Here is a 22574-nt window from a genome sequence, read left to right as displayed (position 1 = left end):
GTAAGCTAGTTTTATGCAGTAGGTCGAAAGGTCAATTGATCGGTAACGGTACGAACCTTTCGTTCATAGAGATTTACGTGAACCTACACTCTAAGCTTTAGTGATGTATGTACACAAACGTGTTAGGGAACACACACTACAGTACATGGATGCATTGAGAGTAATTAAAAGTCCAAACCTCACATACAGTCATTCAGGTCACTTTATATTGGAAAGTTATGAAGGAAATATCAATTGATGATGTTAAGACTGTGAAATACTGGCCAGTGATTTATATGTAAAATCTACCTTAAACTGTCACAGCCTATTGACAGACTGGGCTACATGTACAGTAGGTTCAGTTCAGCGACACATTACATTATTTGTACACATAAAATACTGTACGGCACGCAAACGACAGCATACATTTATTCATAAATTCTCAGTTTTTAGTAGTGAACAGATTACCCCGGGGCAGGAGGATCGCATAAAGACATGTTCTCTTTTCTAAAACCTACATGGAAATGTTTTTGTTTCCCAATAGAAACAGATCAGGTGAAATAGATACCCTCGCTGACTCGATGTTAGAAATATTGTGCAGTAGCATCACGTTACAGCAGGGTTTCCCTAACTTTATCCCCCCACGAGTCCCCTGTGATGTCAGAGTTGTCCACGAAACCCCAACTTTTCGAGACACGATCTGAGTCATTATTATACTGTAATACGCATAACAGTGCTTCATAAAAGATCAAGTTAATAGTATAATATTGTAATAAAAAAAACAAGGAGATGAACAAATATTCATTTGGAAACTTCAAGATTAGATTTCGAATTGTATCAGGCATTGATCACCCATCACACACTATGAGACCGATGCTCCTGTTTTTATCACATGCACGGTATGGTACTCCTATGGCAACATGCGTATGGATGCGAAAAGAGTTTGCCAATAGGTACGACTTTTGTACATTACTAAATTATAGGATATATCACATTTTAGGTCAACAAAAAGTACTCTAGTTTTGACTTTCAGAAACGTCTCATGAACCCCCTGGGATGGACTCACACACCCCCTTGGGGTTCATGCACCCCAGTTAGGGAACACCTGCCTTACAGTGATTGGTTATCGATTGACCTGTGCAGAAAGGTCACAGACAGTGACAAGGCATGCGCAGATTATATCTGCTAACAAGCTTAAATTCTACTATACAGTTATAGCTCAGTAATTTAGCGATGAAAATCTCAGAAGTGTGAAACCTATATGCACATTCAACATACTGTTAGTATACTGTACATGTTTACAATTCAACTGTTTGTTTTTCTAGTATTAGAACATCTGGAATGTATACAGCTTAAATTTAATTGAATGGATCTTATGTTGGCTGTCAACATAAAACTTACATTGAAGAGAAAAAAATGTTCCATACAGTTAGTTGAAAACCCCATCTCAATATCTTATCCCTAACTGGAGATAGTTGATTGAATGTGACCATTCTTGTTTGGCTAAATTCTCAGCTACTCCAGGAACTTGATCAAAGAAGGTTGTCTGTGATGGTAGATATTCTTCAAATGCTTTACTGAGGCTATTTTAATCTTTTTGTTAATGCATCCTTGAAACATGATAAGTTTGGGATGTTTAGTTGGCTTTTATTCAATGTTGCCTCTGGTTAGAATTGCATGAAACTGAAACTTTCGTTTAGAAATAGTGTTTCCCTCTTTGGATAAATGATTGAAAATATGATAAAAGGAGCACAGAGACATTTTACAGAGCTCACTTGAGCTGATGACATCATCGATTCTGCTGTTGCCAGGTGCATTTTCAAATATGACCAAATAAAAAATTTAAAAAAGTCATATGTTTGCAATACCAAAAAATGTGAGGATGTTGCTAAGACCTCAAAGAAGCAGATGACTTTCTTCAATTTTGCTAAGCAATGGACTTAAGCCGCCAGAAAATCCTTTTAAAGTCTTCTTTGATTCCCATCAAAGTCACTGAAAGTAACTAGAATATTTTTTGTTTAATCCTATGAAATTAAGTAGTTTATTTGATGATAGCCTTGACACTTTTATTGACAATTTTTAATACATTTTTAATAATACATTTTCCATTTTTAATACAACTTCCAAACCTTGGATCTTGTATCTGTTTACTGCAACAAGGTTATAGTACATTACATTTGAAATGAAAGTGTCTCTTGTGCAGTACAGACTAAACTTTAAACTGGTACCCCAATAATGGATCTAGTAAATTAAGTAGACTCACTCGCATAAGGTGTTAAACACCTGTTGTAAAATGCTGATGCAACAGACAAGTAATATATACTGTATGTTGTGTTCAAAGTGTAAATTGATTTGATGAGAGTGGTAAACAGTTTGTAAACACGAAGAAGCTACATAAAGGACCTCTTAAAGTAGCATGCTGTAAATTGTTTTACAACTTTGAACTCCGTTTAGATGTTTAATAGTCGTGTGGCTTTGGTGAGAGTAATGTTGTAAAGGTACTGTCCAGTAGCTTTGTAAGGTGCCTTGTAAGGTTTAAGTTGATGTAAGTTGTAAGGTGCCTTGCTATACAGTCATGGAGTTAATTCAAACTGCCAACTTTCAAGAGAAATTGTAGATTGATGAGATTAGTTTCAAATCTCCTTATCTGTCTTTCCTAAACCATACCAGGGAAGCAAGCACAGAAACTTGTGCTAATTAATTTTTTCATTCAGTATAAAGGAAAATATGATGAGACTTTGTGTTTGAGTCATGACAGTTGATGAATTAATTTGTTAATTAATTAATTGTGTTAATTAATTTATTAATTAATTAACAAGTGTTAATTATTTTTTTCATTCAGTATAAAGGAGCATATTATGAGACTTTGTGTTTGAGTCATGTGACAGTTGAACCTTGAAATCTTCCATTCACTGTAAAGCAGGATTAAGGAATTTTCTTCTCTCCTCTCTTACCTGTTTCTAACTCTGCATCTGCACTCTCCTATCTAGAGTACCCTAAAGTACATGATTGGAACGTTTTAGCACTGCGCCCTCACTTCAGGGACACTGTCTCATGAACTCGTTCTTGCGAATTTAGAGTTTGTGGGCAGTGCCCCAGAAGTGATGGCGTAGTGTTAAAATGTTCCAGTCGTGTAGTCTAGGTAGATAAGAGAGTGCAGATGTAGAGGAGGAGACAGGTAAGTGTCATCATTTGTAAATCCTCAAAGCAGTAAGTATGGGAATTTCATGAATAATTTCCACTAGAATTGCTACAAATTGAGATCCAAGATATTAACGACTACACTACATGGTATGTTTCACCTTCCCTAAGAAAAGTTTTATAACATGTGAGAAATATATTGAAGGGAATAAATCCATTTTCTGATTTCATCCATCCAAATAAAGCAATGTATATATTTAAAGTACTGTAATGTCCTCATCTAGGAAGTTCAAGTTTGTTTTCTTTGGATTGAAAATGTTTTCCTTGCAGTGTAGAATCTTAACGTTGTTTGAGGTTGTTAATGATCAATCATTTTGTATACCTTGATATTTAAAGTAGCTTTTTCATGTTTCATCATCAATTTGATCAAACTTTGTGAGTTTTATTCAAAACCAGATTGCACTTGATCCTGGAACTAAGATACACCGTCCAGTCTGTTTCACCAAATCAAGTTGAATGAATGAGGGAATTAAGGAATGTAATACCGTCCACAACATTCCATTGCCCAGACACTTCTCACTACAGGTCAAACATTAATCAAAGCAGATTGGACCATTTCAATTTTTATCATTTTTGTTTTATGAAACATTAGAAATCATTTTTATGGAATATTTACTTTGAGTCCTCGTCTACCTGTGTCCTGACAACTCATAACAAAGAACTGTATAAGAAAATCGCTCATCTTGCAAATGCTGGCAAATCATAACGGTGTCTTAGAAAATCACTCTCAGCCACTTTGATTGGTGGAAATGAGGAGGAGGGTCATTGGTCGGTAGTGACCGGTCACTAAGGTTGTACAGTGTTAGGGAGGATACCTGTTCACCTTAGCTTCAGTTGTGGGATAGTGCTAATGTTGTGAGTAGACAGGTAAGCTTGTTGCTTATAAAAAAATCCCCAAACCAGCAAGTTTTGCAACTTTTAGTATCATGCAGAAATGAAAGATTATGAACACTCAGCTGTGCCTTTATTCGGTGCGGACATTTTGTCTTTAATTTGAATGAAATCCATACTGCTTTAATCTCCAGATCAATTAATGTTGAAGGCAGAAGGGCAATCCGCTCAGATAACATGTTTTGCATATTACAACTAACAACATATTTACAATTTGTAAGGTTATCCATTAACTTGTGAATTAACAACAGGTACTAATCTGCTGTATATTAATCTATATCAGAGAAGAAAAAAAAAGGAGGATAATGAGATCCCGATGTGCATGATAACTTTGTATTTTATAGGTTGTGTGTTTCCTGAATGAATGCTTGCATGTTTAAATCAGAAAATGAAACTAACAGATACTTAAACGTGGAAGGAAGTAGATTTGCTTTCGGCATTTCCTTCCTCCTGGGGATAAAGTTTCCTTCTGCTTGCAGCCTGTGGAAAACCCAAACGTGGCAAATCGAGAATAGGAGGATAAGTTTAGTTTGATTTGATCTTGTTTTTGTTTACCTTTCTTGGTTCTGATTGATATCCCTAATTGAATACAATGGTCGTTCGTGCAGCATTAAAACTTAATGTATGGGTTTAACATCATGTTTTTAACAATTTCACCAGTCAATGAGAAAGTGAATGTGTACAGTCAAAAACCGTTTTGATCAAGGAGAAGAATAATATGAAGGACAAACCGAAAATCATAATGTCATTTTTTTTTAAGGGGGGGGGGAGTCACTTAAAAACCCCAAATTTTACTTCAGTCGATTTGACCCTAGTGTTGGGAGCTATCACTGTGCTGTTTCATACAGTAAGTATGTGCTACCATTAGTACAGGTTTGAGTGTGGTACTGTAGCATCGTTTGTACTGTACAATTATGTCGGGAGGATGGCTGTGTTCACACTTCAATATCAGAAACCTATGTGCCAATTATCTTCCAAATTCAAAACTGTGGTAGAACTGTGTGAATGTTTGTCTCCTGCAGTTGTATACAGTCATACTGTACCTCATCAACTTAATTTAAAGTGGATCTGACATTTGAAGTCGTGTCCCATATGAATACATTGTTTTGGAAATAAATACATTAATGCATACTGTAGTTATAAAAAATACAGTTGTAAGCCTTGAGAATGCTAGAAGTCAAGAGGAAGTGGAAATTGACCATGAAGTTGGCTGTTGTATGGGGAGAGGAGGGGGGTGGGGGGTCTGTGCTAATATATTAACAACTTTTGCATGCTAGGTAGAGTTGAGTGCATATTCGTTAATTTATACCCAAACCAGAAAGTTTTGGGGATCATCAACTTTATATCAAAGTTCAGAATAAAAAATAAATTAAATACAAGAGCTGCAACTGCTCTCCCAGCAGGAAAGTTTGGGTATAATTCAATGTCACATGATTAATATAAAAGTCAGCAATAAAACAGTGATTTTGGTCTTTCATTTCCAAAAAAAACCCACGTTATGTTGGATTGTTTACACTGTACAGTAGGTGAAAATGACCTTTAATAGTGCAAATGCTGTGTGTACACGTACAGTATAATGGCCGGTTGCCTACAAATGTGTTATAATGTATATATACCTTTCACTGTATAACAACAGAAATATGTACAGTATGTGGCACACCCTCTTGTAGAAACATGTCACCACAGTATACCTGTACTGTACACAATCATGAAATATACATTGTACAGTATATCATACAGTATATTGAACTGTACAAAATTTAGTAAAGTTTGTTTCATATTTCGGGTCTTGTCCTGTTAAGCCAACAGTTAGCAATAGGGATGTGAATGTAAACTTACATTATGCAAATTGGACATTGACAGATAGGACAAAAAAATTGTATTATGTTAGGGACTTACCTAAATTTGAATGGGGTACATGGGAGGGTATGAGAAGGGAGAGTGGAGAATGCTTCATAACATAATTCACACAGGTGGTGGCAGCACAAGATATTCCAAAGTAGGGGGGGGGTGGGGGGTGGAGAGGAAGCAAGTTTATTCCGTGGCCTCTGTTGCTGCAAAGGTTGCAAAAATGAAACTTTATATTGTTGACATTTTTGTCTTGTTGGTATTTAAATATTGTAAACTATGTCATGGATGGGTTTCTTAAGTTGAACGGCAAGTGCAGGTACGAAGCCTATGTTGCTGTTTCGTGTAATGTTTCAAATGTGAAATGAGATGGCAAGTTAATTCTCATTAAATTTCTTGTTATGTTTGCAAACTAACACCTCCTCTGAGATCTCAACGCACTTGGGAACAATATCTGTTGTTAATCTGTTGCATTGTAATCCCACAAGAGATGTTTCTAACACAGGAAAAAATGTGATTTTCATCTCTCACTTACCTATCTCCTCACAAACATAGTGCCCTCAAACTACCACATCTAGCATGACCTACTGACTGTAGTAACCCTGTTACCCACTGTCCTGAAATTGCAAGCTAAGACGAGCATTTAGTTTTAGGCTTACTAGCATTGATTTGCATGTTGAACCTAACAGGAATATACAGCCTAAAGCCTAATGACTTCAGATGGATACTGTTAATTAAGTACAAGAAAACAGATTACATAGCAGTTGTATTGAACAAATGCATACAACACTACTGTACATGCATTGAATTAAATTCTCCCCTCTACAGTATACTTAATATGCCTATTCCATCTACAGTACTTACCTAACCCACTGAATTGATAACATTATAGGACCTCCCCCCCCCCCTCAACTGTCCTATCCCCCAATCCTCCCCTGTGTAATATCAGTGTTCACGAAAAGTTGAACATATTGTTAACAGTGGCATTTTTAAGGAAAGAGGTGTATTAAAGTAAGTTTTAAATTAACAACTTGAATGCAGTTAACTGCCAGTACAGAAAGGCTCCTTATATGTAGAAGACTATTTATAAGTTAGTATCAGAAAGTTGGCACCATGTACAAGATGTATTTAGATGCAATGAAGTCATGTGACTGTACCAAGGAGCTCTAGATAGTAAAGTATGTGTTGGAGCTACTACGTATATGATGCAGGCATGAGCTTTTTCTTTTCTACCTCGAGGACAAAAACTATCATCCTAACACACTGTAGCATATGCAAACTGGAGCCTATACCGCAATTTTTGCAAAATTCCGTGATTTTTTTTTACCTCAGGCTTATCCCTGATGATGAGAAGCAACGACTTAACCCTCATTTCACTCTTACATTTGTGTTTATTTGGTTTCTATTTTTCCCGTTAAATCACAGTTTCTTGCTCTCCCTCCCTCTCTCTCCAGTTTTGTAGCAGGAGAGGTGTTCATCGTTCACAATGAGCTCGGAGGTGGCTGGCTGTGGGTGACGTCACAGAAGTGTGGCGAGAGTGGTATCATTGTAGAGGATCTAGTCAGTTATGTGGTAAGCTAGTACTCGGAGATTATTAATTATGATTATTATTATTTACCAAATTTATATGGCGCCCTTTTCATGCTTTTAGCATGTTCAAGAGCGCTTTACAATGACAACAAAATGACAAAACCCTTAAAATATGAATATGAAGAATAAAATTGACACTGCTTAAATATTAATATAAAAAAAAAATACATATATATATAAACGAAGGAATAATTTAAATAATAATATACATTTACAGTGAAATTCCTAAAAAAAAGAAAAAAGTGAGTTTTAAGTAAATTTAAGTAACAAAATGACAAAACCCCTTAAAATATGAATACGAAAAATAAAATGGACGCAGCTTGAATATTGATATAAAAATATATATGTATCTATAAGGAAAATGTTTTTGAAAACAATGTCACTGCATATGGTTTTCAAGATATTGATACTTCTCACAGATTGCTCCTGAAGGGAATTTTTTAGTAGAGAAGATTGATAACATACACTGGCAACTCTTGTTTAAATTTGTTTTGTTCAAAATTTTGGGTCCAACTTCTTCTGGTAAAAGTTAGATGCATTTGATCAATATCTACAACATGTGTTATGGAAACCTGCACAATCTCATTAACTTGGAATCTTAAAATTTCCAATTTTACTCTTTGGATGTTACTAATTACTAACATGAAAAGTGCCTGGGTGACAAAGAATTCCTGAAGGGTCTTATGAAATATGATTCTTTCTATGATTAATGTTCATTTAACTAGACGTGGTAGTGGAATTTTTTATAAAGTGTTAACCAAGGGTAATTTTATTTTCTGTACTGTTTAGTTGGTAAACCTATTGCCTTGCGACTTTAACCAAATTCTCAAAATTCATCATGAGCCAAAGGATAAAACATGTACGAATTGTGCATGCTGGGGCGATGTATATAATTATGAAAAAATCCGTCAGGTTTAAGGTGGAACACTCACTCTCACTTGCATCTTATTTTCACTTCTTTTTTTTAGGATGACCAAAGTGATATTCATGAAGGAAAGTGGTAAGTTGATCCCTTTCACAGTTAGTGTCAGAAAAAGATCATCTCATGATCCAAGAACAGGAGTTCTGCTCCCTAGTTTAAAATGGATGTACCCATGTGGTATTACTCACCATGTCCAGCATGGATAAACTTCATACTTGGTACATGAACATTACAGGCATGAGACTCTTCCGCGGAAACGCGGATTTCAGATTTTTTTTTTTTCATTTTCGCGTTTTTTCTCATAATTCGCGTTTTTTTTTATTATTGTTTTTATTTAATTTTTTTTTTGGCTTGGCCGAACATGCTGGACTGTGAAGGGAAGGAACACCGAATTTGACCAGTTGTGGAATCAAGTAGCACAAAGCAAGCAAAAAAGCCTTTTTTTGGTTCAAAAATGCTAATGGATAAATTATACAAGCAGAAATTCCACAATTTTGTGGCGAGTTACGTGATGTGATAGATTCCATCTAGAGTCCACCATTTTGCATTTAAGCCCTCCTTACCTGACAAAAAAATTCTAAAGGGGAGGGGGACACCCCCTCCCCTTAAACCCCTCCCCCAGGACGGCGATCAATAAATTTCAGATTTTTTTTCCCCGGCTCAGTCTCATCCCTGTACATTAGTTGCCCATAAGTGAGTTCTCAGTTGCTAGTGTTATATTGGTGGAGGTCAAAACTCATTTGAGGTCACCAATGGCTGAGAAAATAAAACACCCCTGTAGGCAAGCTAACCCAACAATTGCAGTATTTGGTGAATCTTATTTATGGGGGTGGGGGGGGAGCAGTAGATATCCCTGCATCAGTACTAACTTTCTAGTTGTTAACTTAACTTGTTCCTGTACCCAATGAGTGTTACAGACACCACTTCAAAATGGTCACAAAAATTATGCTCTGGTTTTGACGTAATTTTTGGAAAAGATTCAACTTTCTTGCTCATATAATCAGGTTTAACGAATTAAAATATCATTTTATAGCGAGGAATTACAATGCCTCTAGGCTGTATGGTTAGGACTTGAAACAAGTTGTCGACAACATTTCCTTTTCCATTGTTGCTTATGCTTTCAACACTTTCTTCACATCCGAGAGTGATTACATTGCATGGCACCAGATCAAGAACCAAACAGTAGATACTATTCAATTACTACCGTGCCATAAATTACTTAAAGTTTGCACGTTCCATATTAACACATCAGTAATACTCATTATTGCTCAGCACAATATATGAATAAGACTCAAAGGACCCAGAGCACACAAGTTTGTGAGGGTATGGTATATCTAGATTTGTATTCAATGTTCCTGTTTTTAAAAAAAATTATATGTCTCATTAAGAAGTGAGTTTGAGAGACGTCAGTATTGTACCGTGGCTGGATTTAGGGAAATAATATTTGTCAATATCTGTTTCTAATTGTGAGTTTATATTTTTTTCTTCCGCTTCCTCTTCAGCTGGTACCATGGATCTATATCCAAGGACGAAGCAGCAGAGCTCCTGTGTAAAGGTCAGTAAGAAAAATTCAAAAGTTTCAGAGAGGGTGTGATCACTGCAAGCTTCCATTGTTCGTCATGTGATGGTTACCTCCGTTCACTAAATATCAGGACGTAGGCGATATCGAAGGGATCTCGAAACACGATATTTACAGTCACTTTGTCTCAGGAACATGGCTTTGGTTTGATAGTTTCATATGACAAAGAGCCAAAAAGAATACAAAACAGCAATGATATAACATGCTTTCATATTTCAACGATTGCCATTGCATATTCATGTGAGGTGGTAGCGGACTGTTGTGCAACCAACAAAGCCAGACAGAATGTTTCCCATTTTGTTGGATGGACTTGTATCTTAAGAGAGCATTTATTGTGTTCTATTTATATTCTCTTTGCTATTTGACTGTCTGTTGCATTTAGCTTGATAAAATACCGTGGTTACAGTGTTTTCCATATCAGATCTACTATATAGGAATTAGAAAGCACACCAAACAAGCAGTAATACGTTCTGAATATCTATGAAATTGTGCAACCACCAAACACATGTTCATGAGGTGGTTGTGGACTGTTGTTGAAACAAAACTATGATTCACAGTGTTAGGACGGAATTAACTTCACATATATCCAAGTGCGTTGTGGTTGTTTAATTTTCTCTGTTCTGTTAAGCCATTTGTTGCTTTTAGCTTATGCTTAGTTAATTTCCTCTTGTCAAAATCTAAATATGGATTTAGGAAGTACACCAAAAGTGTAGTTCCTTTAACTCAAGCAATTGCCCAACACAACAGGATTCTACACACCCACAATATAACAACACAACAACATTGGATTATGACTCACCAAAACAAATACGTTCTCTGTTATGCTTCCTGCCAACATCTTGATCACGAATTGTAATTTACCTGTTAAAGTTCACTGCGTGTTTACTTAAATTGCAATGGTAGTGTTGTGTGATGGCATAATTAACACAAATGTTCAATGGAAAAGTCTATTAGCAGTTAACATACAGAGATCAAAAATTGGTGTGATTTCCAAGAGAGCCTGAATTTTAAACGCTGAAACTCCTCTCATTTTTTTGTTAATATATTATTTAGTAAAAGTTAATAGTAATAAATTGTATAATAGCTTTTTTCTGAAAATAGTTGAAGAAAATTGATATACGCTGTAGGTGAGAACAAAACTAGAGACTCATATTTTAGACCTGTCGGTGTCACCGATGTAAGCCAGGTAAAGATTTGAGCATCAGTCACTCAAATCAAGCAAAAAACTGCCTAGCAAATTCATGCACTTCTTCTTCTTCATCTGTGTAACAATCTCCCGTTTTTCGTACCAATGGTTACTCTTTGCAGAGGGTGATGTCGGAAGCTTCCTGATTCGGAACAGCGACAAAAACCCAGGCGATTACTCCCTCTCTTTCCGTGGACCCAACAAGATTCAGAGGTTCCGAGTCCAGCGGTTTCAAAGACAGTACATGATGGGGGGAAGGTACTATAACAGGTAAATATCATTTGAAAATTTGAAATTATGCAAATCAGATAAAGAGCTATATCTACAGTAGGTATATCAGTTGTTGAAGTTACTAAAGGATTTCAAGTCAGGCTTTTTCTCTCAAATGATGGGGGCAGAATTCACTACAGATTTATGGGCAGTAACTTTTTCAACAAAGATCTGAAAGGTAGTTGCACGTTTTCCCATTTTTTTTTTGTTCAAAATATGAAATGTTTTCATGTTGGGCTTCCTGGGAGGGTTGTTGTTGAAACAACTGAATCTTTTCCTGATGGGCTTTTTCTTGGGAGGAGGGGCATGAGTGTTGAGGGTGGGCAGGGGATGGAGATAAATACCTAAAGAAAGTGTATGGTATGAACTTTTGAGAAAACATTATCCATCGTTACAACCCTGGACAGAAGTCTCATTTCAAATATGCATTAGTAAAAAAAATTTAATGCCATCAATTGCATAGAATGGTCGTCACAGCTCCCGGGTCGTCTGCAGTGTAGAAGTAGCATTGATCAAGTATAGTAGCCCCAATTGCAGGAGTCTTTCAGAATGGAGGAAAATATGATTTCAAAGACTGTCATGTTTGAATAAACCATTAAAAGTTACAAAAGGCTGGGTTTGGAGATTTTGATACCACTGGAAATTTCCGCTCTTCAATTTGGTATTAACAATGTCAGTGTGTAATGAAATAAGCCTTAGAATATCCTTGATCAAAGGGAGTAGATATGTTAAGCCTGGGCAAATTTTTAAGGATTTTTTCCTCGGTGGTCCCACGAACAACCGTGCCTTACAGTTCGGTTGTCCGAACAGCAAACTTTGTCGCCCCCAAAAAGATGTAGCAAAATAAGAATGACCAATAGGTAAACTGTAGGAGAGATGTGTAGGTTTAGTGTTTAGAACACCAATATGTACACTGTAGGAGAGATGTGTAGGTTTGATGAATTCAACACAGATATTTAAACTGTGGGAGAGATGTGTACAGTAGGTTTGGTGAATAGAACACCAATATGTACACTGTAGGAGAGATATATAGGTTTAGTGTTTAGAACACCAATATGTACACTGTAGGAGAGATGTGTAGGTTTGATGAATTGAACACCGCTATTTACACTGTAGGAGAGATGTGTAGGTTTGGTGGATAGAACACCGCTATATACACTGTAGGAGAGATGTGTAGGTTTGGTGTATAAAACACCAGCTTAGGGGGTGATAACAATGGATCTTTTTTTACCTATTTGGGAGTATTTAGTTGCAATGAAATCTGAATTTGATGTACACAACTAGTCATCCAACCTCCACAGCTGATTTTGGTTGTCAGCACAGCTATTTGGTAGTCTCGAACAACCAGAAGGCCATTAAAAAAGTTGCCCTGGTCTAGCAGTATAGTAAGAGGGAAGTAAAGCCTTTTCCTTTGTCATTGAAATAGTTTGGTAAGTTAAAAGAGAAAAAAAAAAATCTAGTAACAATGTTCACGGAAATGCTGTCGTCCCTAGGTGACCTGGAATTTATGCGAACTGTTTGGCTGTAATGCAGGTTTCACTTCTTAATTTTCAATAACGTCAAGGCACTGTTGTTATGGTCAATGCAATCTCTGAGGACACGGTTTCTACTTTTCTCTTCTTTTAACAAAGCAGTTGTAACTTTTCTTGATTGAATGAAAAAACACAAAAGGAAGCCTAGCATTATGTGCTCAGCTTGAAAATGATGTGCACTGTTGTATATCCAAATGAACTATGTAACCACTCAAGACTGTTATTGTATTTTGTCTTTTCGATAAGACTAGGTGATTCTGGTACTTGAAGGTTTTCTGATGCTTTGGAAATTCACAATGACAAGCTGCCAAACCTGCACTTTTTCCTCAGCTTGTCCGTGTTACTCTTTTGTTTCCTAAATTGAATTAGAAAGTTAATAATTAAAAGACCATTGTCAAAGTTACATTTATTACTACAGTTCACATTTCCATAGCGTCATTTGTTTTCATGGACAGCTAATACATACTGTAGTCAGGTTCAAAATTGTGGATACTCTGAAAATACAGTTTTGTTTTTCTAGCTGGCACACAATTTTAGCTTTAAAATTGTATCCGTGTCAATGAAACCTTGTTGTTTACATACAGTATGTTTGCTAGTCTGATTTGTAAAATAAACAGGGGATGGGGGTGGGTTGGAGGTTAAGGTGGTAGAGGATAAGGAGGAGGGACTTGGACCGTTTTGTTGTTGTTACAATTGCTATGATTCAAAGTTAATAGCATCGATCGTGCATTCGGCTGTGAGCTTGCTTTCTGGCTTTTACATATATCACTGGACTTAAATTTTCTTATGTCAAAGTTGTGTTCGATCTTCATAGGAACTTTTCACCAATTTCTTATAGTTTGGATGATGTCGTGGAACATTATAGGAAAGACGAGATCATCGACGGCCATTACCTTGTCTCACCGATTGAGCCGTTGGTAAGTTTTATTTTGCTCGTCATTAAAATTTTGAATTCCTAAAAGGTCACTGGAGGTATTTTTTCCCTCTCTTAAAAGAAGAAAAACACATATTGCTTTATTCATGGCACATTAGATACCTGTGTTCAGCGGATGAACTCTTTTAGTTTAAGTGCATAAAAGTTTGAATTTGAGTGCATAAAGTTTGAATTTAAGTTTGTAGATGAAACTTACATTGTACATCACACTAAATGTGTATAATTTCACAATAAAACATACCATTGCCTAGAATTTACAAAGCTTTTGTCAGTAGTGTAAGTTAAGCTTAACCTACTTTGCATGTAAAAAACAAAACAGGGTCAAATTTGTGAACGCCCATAATGTGCTACTATTTTACCAACTTAAATCACCTTTCTTTATTTATTTTCTTCACTTATTTTGAAAACTTTTGACTACAGAATGTTTATCTGATTGATATATCATCATTTGCTGTCTAAGTTGCTTAAAGTGAATCTTGAAAGTCAACTGAAATCTTTGATAATTTCTTTGTGAATCCATTGAGGTTTGTTGTACATTGTTACTGTCACTTCAGATTGCACTGAATACATGTACACTTGTAAATATGAAACAGTATAATGATGCCTTGCTTCATCCAAATCTCTATATTGCAGAAATATAGGAAACCTCAAATGACACAGGTCGATTCATCGCCGGTGATTTACGAGGAGATAAAGAGAAGGAGAAGCAGCGGGTTTGGTCTCCATCTCATGTCGGGAGGAACTAGCAATTCGGTTATCAAGCAAGGCAACTTAAGTAAAAGAAGTAAGTTTACTGGCGGAGAAAGAGAAACTCTTCAATCAGTTTGGTCACAGTATCAGACTCTTTGTTTGTTCATGTGGTAATAAGTTCAACGCCTTGGCATTGAAGACTCGCCCCAAACCGCGTGCCGCGCTCTGACAAAGTTAACTTTCTGTTGCTTGCAAGTGAAGTTTTCTGCTTGTCGCTACAAAATGCAGGCAGTAATGAAACGTGATACTTTGTTATCTTTAGCTGGATCTGAGATGTCCATCGCTGTATCGTTTATACACAGTGCTGTGGTTATTGACCGCAGCTAATCTAATTACCTAAGGTAGCTAGCTAGCTGTGTGTGTGTTTTCTGGGATCGATACTGGTGTCTAACACTTCTGTTACACCTCATTCGAAACTAGGTCAGATTACCAGCATTAGACGTTTCTTTTTGCGCGAGTCTTCACACCCTTTAACAAGCTGACCGCCTATCTTTCTAATTTTTCACACACTGGCAGTGATTCTTGCAGGAGGGCAGGGGGGTGGGGGAAATCAAAGTTGAGACTTGTTTAGCAAATATCAGAGTTTATCAGGGCAGTCTCATTGGATGGATGCAAAGGTGCACTAAGTGTTGACTGTTCTACTGGCCATTATAGCCATTAGTTATTTAATTATTTCTTTGATTTAGTCATTGATTTATTTTGTTATTTATTATTGATTATATTTTTGAGGGGAGGGGGAGGGGGGGTATGAAAGGAAATGTCATGAGTTCAAACTTTAGTGACCAACAGGAATTTCTTTTAGTTGTTTTCAGTCAATGATAGTTATGTAAACTGAACATGTTATCTATGATTTAACAATTTCCGATCTTCGTAAAAAATAGTATGGGGGCAAAAGATAAGTATCACCATGTATTCATTGATAGAAGGTGGTAGGTTTGTGTAAAAATCTTTAAAAATGGTATTAATCAATAAACAACACTCTTTTTTTTTTTTTGAGATTAGGTCATTGATTTTGTTACATCCTGGTTTATTTTCATGAATTATAGGCGCTATTCATGACTGTCGTGGTAACTATTTTTTATTTTATTTCATTTTCTGTCATGCAGGTCAGAAACACAAGAAGTGGAAGGTTTATTTTTTTATTCTGAACAGCACTAAACAGCATTTGTATTACTTTGACAACGAAAAGGTTCGTAATAAAATCTCGGTCGGTTTTTGACTCTCTGTTTTTCTCTCTCATTGCCGCTCCTTGTCTCATGGTCAGTAAAATATCACCTCGATGAATAAAAAATCTTAAAAAGTGTCTGTCATGAATATTCTGAAGCAGTGACTTAAGAACTGACAACCTGGCTCAACATGATTAGTTTATCTTTTGCTTTCCCAGAGAAAGAATTTCCTATTCTGCTTCATTTTCCATGCTATATTCCTATCAACGGTTGCCATGGTTTCCGAGATGTTAATAAGTCACTGTTTAGTCATTTTGTCTGTTAACCTACTGGCTGAGTTGTGTCCTCTCATATAAATACTGTTAAAGTCGAAAAAGACCTATACTTGAGTAGAGAAGAAATGACTGACATAGCAAAATATTTTTTGAAAAATGTAAAAAGATGTATTTGCTTGAATCAGATTGAGGGGAAAAAAAGGAACCTTTTGCACAAGAAGTCCTGTGCTTTGCCAACAGAGTTTACCTAGTTTAATGGTGAATCTCTCAGACCATGTGTCTGCTAGGGTTAATGGCCAGAATCGAATAACCCAGAAGAGGAATTTTGATAAACTTGAGTTTAATGTTGGATTTTTTATTTATTTTTTTCCTCAGAGGACAAAGCCAAGGGGAGTTATCGATCTAGGCTACGCTTCTGTCTACACTGTCCATGAAAGCTTGTTCAACCAGCCAAACTGCTTTCAAATTGTTGTGAAGGTTACCAACGACATGGAGGTGTACTACCTCAACGCGGAAACGCAGCAACTCAGCGAGGTAATGTTACAGTTTATTTACCAATCGATGTATGATGTCAGAGCTGATATGCCAATATATCAGTTACTTACAGCTAGTACCGATAGAAGAAATCTAGATCTTGTGATCTTTATAAAGCTCACTGAACACATCCATCTCTTGTGTTATCACATGCTATGAACATGTCTACTGATTTCTATTGTTAAGAATGTGAGTCTCAAGTTATTTTTCTGACCCAGGTTGTCAAGATTTCCAATTTGATCGTAACACTATGGTACAGACACATTTAATATCACCATTGAGCTTACACTCTTGATAATGGGGATAGGGTGTAATGTGAGATGTTTGATGTTTTTTTTTAATAGAAGAGCTGAAACATGACAGCTCAGCAAGGAACCACAGTTTGTGCATTTAGATTTATATAGTGAAGTCACACATGATGGTGCCCACACCTCCTCCTCCTCCTCCTCCTCCTCCTCCTCCTCCTCCTCCTCCTCCTCCTCCTCCTCCTCCTCCTCCTCCTCCTCCTCCTCCTCCTCCTCCTCCTCCTCCTCCTCCTCCTCCTCCTCCTCCTCCTCCTCCTCCTCCTCCTCCTCCACCTCCACCACCACCACCCCCCCCCTCGCAAATTTATCTCTCCTTTTGAGTAGTGTGATACCTGCAGATGGTTTTCATAGTTGCAGCACATAGTCAGCATTCTAATATTTTGAGTAGATTTGTTAAAAACAGCAAAGCACATGAGACATCTGCACCGTTAATGAATCTGTTGAAAGAAACTATTGAGTAGTGTGAATCTCAACGCTATAACACAACTACTCAATGAGGTGTGGGGGGAGGGGAGGGGCGTAATGCATACTGGTGTTCAGGTGTAGTGCTGAAATATATATGGTTGAGTCTCAGCTTTTGTAATACATTTCAAATCTTTTATGAGCAATAGGACAACAGATTGTCTCAAGGCATGGACTGCAAAGATGACACATAAGCATTGCCTGTTAGTCATGGGATGCAGGAAGATAGATGAGATTTTAAGAGCTTTTACTAGACAAGTCTGAAGTCTTTAAGACCATAGTTGTAAAATAGTATATCATCAAACTACATTAAAAAATGAAATTAAATTTAAAAGTTTTTAGAAGAAATTAAATTTAAAAGTTAAATTTAAAAGAAATTAAATTTAAAAGTTAAATTTAAAAATTACATTAAAAAAGTAAAATTACCTGAAGAATCCCCCTCCCGCCATGTCTTAAGTGGAAATTTTGCTTTTTTATGGTTAATTTTGTAATTTCACTATGTATACATCTATTCTTTCCCCTCTACCTACTGTACTCACAAACTTGCCCACACCTCCTCCTCCTCCTCCACCACCACCCCCCCCCGCCTCCCAAATTTATCTCTCCTTTTGAGTAGTGTGATTCCTGCAGATGGTTTTCATAGTTGCAGCACATAGTCAGCATTCTAATATTTTGAGTAGATTTATTAAAACAGCAAAGCACATGAAACATCTGCACTGTTTTTCATGAATCTGTTGAAAGAAACGGTAGTGAGCTGAGGAGGAATGGTGTTCTCAAAACTATAGTAGTTGCATGGTCTGGAATTATGTACGAATGAATTCCTTAAATAACTATATAGTTGTAGCATGGTCTGGGATTAGGTGCGAATGAATTCCTTAAATAACTATATAGTTATTGCATGGTCTGGGATTATGTGCGAATGAATTCCTTAAATAACTATATAGTTGTTGCATGGTGTTGGATTATGTGAAAATGTATACTATAGTTGTTGCATGGTCTTGGATTAGGTGCGAATGAATTCCTTAGATAATAATTGCGTTTGACTTTGCAGGAATGGATTGAAGCATTAAGGTCCTGCTGCAGTAGGGCAGTTTGGCCCACGATAACTCAGCGAACTCAGAAGAAACGAGGCGTAAAACAGCTGAAGAGCCTTAAACTACACATTCTTGAGGCCCACAAGGTACCGCCAAAAGTCTTATCACATCCATACTGCGTCGTCTCCCTCAACGAGATCAAAGTCGCCAGGACGCCGGTTCAAGAACCTCCTGATCCCGTTTGGGATGAAGAATTCATGTTTGAGTGAGTCTTGTGATGGTTTAATTTCCAGGTTTCTTCTGTGTTTTGTTCAACCACAGCAAACATTTCTGTACAGGATAAGCAGAAAAGCATTAAAAAACGATGAAGAAAATTGTAAACCGATTTTCTGAGAGCTACTTTTAAGGCCTGAACCTGATTCGAAGTGCGAATCAGTGGCCTCTAAGATGACATAGTCTAATTTGTGTGCTCTACCCAATCTGTTCTGTCAAGCTCTATTAAAATGATTCATTTACACTAGCATGCTGATGCAAAACCTTCCTCTTTCTCTTTTCCAACAGTGATTTCCCAGATGATATTGATTCTTTCACGTTAGACATATACAATGGAGCCAAGCGTGCCAAATCTGTTCCCATATTGAGGGCGTCTGTCCTTCTACACAGATTACCGAACGGCCAGTTTCTAGACGAGTGGTACCCACTACTGAACGTTTCAGCGCAACTCAGGGGAGACACTGGTTCGATCAGAGCGAGGGCGCAATACCTGAAGGAGACTCTTATGCCATCGAAAGAGTACAGTCCTCTTAAGGAGGTCAGTTGAGATGGAAATACTGAGAAATCAGTTTCCAAAAATTAGAAACACGTTTACATACCAGGGAAGTGCCCACGCTGGGCGGCCCGCCCAGCACTAAAAAATTACCGCCCAGCACTGTCTTAAAAACTGTGAATCCCGCCAGCACTATTATCATCTAAAATCCCGACATTCGTAATATTATGTTCAACATAAATTGGGCCACAGGTATCCTCATTTTCCCCCATTTGTCAAATTTCACGTAAACACAGGTTTGGAGATATGGAGTAGGTGTGGCTTTAATCTGCAGCATGCAGTATCACACTACACTAGCTCTGTATACAACTTCAAAATCGAAAATGTCACCCCTCCCCTTAGACCCCTCCCCCAGGACGGCGATCAGTATACCCGGCACTCAGGAAATCCTGGGCACATCCCTGCATACACAAGATGTCAAATGGAGACAGTGTTATGGTTTCAGACATTTAAAAAACCAAACCAAAAATAAAACATGCTTTTCGTTCTCTCTGTGAAAGCATAATGGTTAGGGTTTTGGTTTGGTTAGGTGTAATTGAGTTTAGGGGGTAGAATAATATTGGACACAACCATGCAGAAATAGTGATATTTTCCTCTGAGGTATACTTTACTGTAAACTACTGGTAGAATTGGCTTGAAGGACGGAATTTAATTTTCATAGACACTTTAATAATACTGACACAGATTTAATACCCTGGAATTGGAAAATGCAGCAAAGCTTACTACAAAGAAAACAGAAAATGTAATGGTCTTCAATGGAGGTAATAATTCCAACCGGAGAGAAAATCCTTAAGGAGGGAGGGCGTTGTGGTCAAGTGGTTAAGGCAGAAGACTTGTGATCTAAGGAGTACAGGTTCGAGCCCTGGTCAGATCATTGCGTTGTGTCCTTGGGCAAGGCACTTTATCTCCATTGCCTCTCTTCACCCAGGTGTATAAATGGGGACTTGCGAGGTGACTTGTAAATATAGTTGCATGCGCCGGTTTGTGGCTGCACCCTATGGGAAGTCCCACACAGGGGACACGTGGCTGTGGTGCCCCAGGAGAGATTGTTTGAATTGTGCACTTTGGTGTGTAGGTGTTACTAATGTCCAGGGTTAAGTACAGCGCGGCGAGACTTTATTGTAAGTTGCGCTATATAAGAACTGTTAATTATTATTATTATTATTATTAATATTTGCTCTTTTCTTCTTTTCTTGTTATCATGTTTCCTTTGTTTCAGTTGATTATGAATGACGACCCAGAGTACCAAACGATATTGGCACTGGAGGAGGCGTGTGCTAAAGACAGATCTCACCTTGCCAGCGTAGTGCTGGATATCTTCAGGCACCAACAGAAAGAATTATCCTTATTAGAACATCTCAATCGAAGGGAGATTCAGAGGGAAGGTGAGATATCCATTCGATAACTCTAAACCGTCAGACACTATCTTGATTCACCCCCCCCCCCCCAAATAAAAAACATTTGCCTGGGCTTAATTGTAGTAAAAGGAAACCATGCGTCAATTTTTTTTTTTTAATTTCAAGAAAGGACGTGCTGGTATTAACAGTTTTTTTTTTTTCATTTTTTATTTTTATTTTATCAGACTGTTTTTTTTTTTAAATCGCATTTAATATTCATGTACTGACTGGGGGGGGGTGCGGGAAGGAGGAAGGGGCAGGCTTCCTATCCACACTTGCATAAAGGAGGATGTGATGCCTCCAAAGTTTAGCCTGCTATAAATTGATGAAAGTTTGCTAATCATTCTTGGGTTGGAAATTTAACTAATCCAACATTTCCATGCATCCCTTATCCCTAATCTCGGTACAGCGACACCTTTGAAGATGAGAGCATTATTATGATTTTCTAGCGTATTTTGGGGCATGGGAACAAGGGGCGTGGGGAGAATAATCACTGGTCAGTGGTCAGACATTGTGTACTTTGGTAAACTTTTTCATTGCAGTTTCAGCAAAACGTTTGCAAAAAAAGAAATTCTGTGTATTTTACGCAAACATTTTTGCACGTCACTGGCGCTCTGACCTACTTGCCAAACGTGAAACACTTGTACATGAAAAGGAGAGCTAGACTAATGGTATTCTTAACAGTGTTAAAGCATTTCATTACTTTCGCTTCCATTGTGGGACCAGTTTGATTGTCGTTTTCTACTCATATCTCTGGCAATAGGTTTTTGACATATTTAAGCATTTTTATGCATCCTGCTTACTTCTGAACCACCTCGAATACTGCTTAAATTCAGCAAACAAAACTGTTTTTCTTCTTGGTCCTTTGCCACATGCTAATATCGTTTCAGAAATATGATAGGTACTGTATATGTCAGGTAGGTCTCCATTTCAAATTATTAGTTTGAGCAGAAAGAGACAAAAACACATCATCGACACATTTGGATGAAGGGCAAGAGTATGGGTGGGAGAGTAGATATGAACAGTCGGCTGATCCAATCAAGATGCATGTTCACTTAGAATTGCTCTCAACTCGGAAAAACAGGCCGATTCAAAAAGGAGTCGATGAAAAATAGGGTTCAATTGTCACTGACCTGGAAAGGAGGTGAAGTGTAACAAAGTTTGAACTTGAAGGCATCATTGAATCGCATCATATTGTCAGTCCCAAAATATTAAAATATTCTGTATTATACCGCAAAATATTTCATGACATTTCATGAAACTCTGTCTGGTGTTCTGTTATTTATCGTTGTAGTTGAGAGTCTATTCTTGAACTGTAAAATGGAGCAATATTGAAGTACATTTCTTTTTCCTCATAGTACCAGATTTAGCAACCTCTTCTTGGTTTTTTTCTCTCTTTTTTTGAAGAGATTAATTTCATCAATTATTGGGCTGAAATTCAAACCTTGACTTGACTTCTGGACGATAATGTAGAGGTAGTCGCTGTCTACCGAGTGGCATGTGATAATGGTCTTATACACATGAATGTGGCCAGGCTATGTCATTTAGCGTCTTTAATGAATCCAAAACAGGACAGAATATATTATATTCCATACTGAGCATGAGAACGTTTGGAAGGTCACTGGAAGTGGTCTGACAAGTGGCTAAATTTAGGGGGGAAAGTAATAGCCAAAAGAGTGGTGTGATAGAACCTATGCTGGTGTACCAGTTTCAATTTGTATGTTTGTTGTTTTAGAATACAAAATACTCATGAGATTCCACTTTTGTAGCAGCAAACCTACGTTAGCCTCTATACATCATGGTAGTAAATAGCTTACAATGTATTTGACTAGTGGAGACTAGCAAGCGTTTGCGTTGTATTAACTATTGTAGCTTCCATACATCATGGTAGTA

General features: G+C 37.2%; 1 protein-coding gene across 1 annotated transcript in view; it reads left to right on the top strand.

The window, feature by feature from the left end:
• The window catches only part of LOC139978294 (ras GTPase-activating protein 1-like), a 45412-nt gene that overhangs the window by 8931 nt on the left and 13907 nt on the right, over window positions 1-22574 (top strand). Inside the window, exons 5-15 of the mRNA XM_071988358.1 lie at window positions 7374-7491; window positions 8478-8509; window positions 9934-9986; window positions 11319-11466; window positions 13837-13915; window positions 14566-14716; window positions 15789-15871; window positions 16499-16657; window positions 18476-18723; window positions 19020-19269; window positions 20504-20669. Coding sequence (XP_071844459.1) covers window positions 7374-7491; window positions 8478-8509; window positions 9934-9986; window positions 11319-11466; window positions 13837-13915; window positions 14566-14716; window positions 15789-15871; window positions 16499-16657; window positions 18476-18723; window positions 19020-19269; window positions 20504-20669 — 1487 coding nt within the window. The remainder of the gene's footprint in view (window positions 1-7373; window positions 7492-8477; window positions 8510-9933; window positions 9987-11318; window positions 11467-13836; window positions 13916-14565; window positions 14717-15788; window positions 15872-16498; window positions 16658-18475; window positions 18724-19019; window positions 19270-20503; window positions 20670-22574) is intronic.

This window comes from Apostichopus japonicus, chromosome 13 (genome assembly GCF_037975245.1).
Source record: "Apostichopus japonicus isolate 1M-3 chromosome 13, ASM3797524v1, whole genome shotgun sequence".
In the NCBI taxonomy this organism is placed as follows: Eukaryota; Metazoa; Echinodermata; class Holothuroidea; order Aspidochirotida; family Stichopodidae; genus Apostichopus; species Apostichopus japonicus.
The sequence above is the reverse complement of the archived record's forward strand: the minus strand, read 5'-3'. Positions and strand labels throughout refer to the sequence as shown.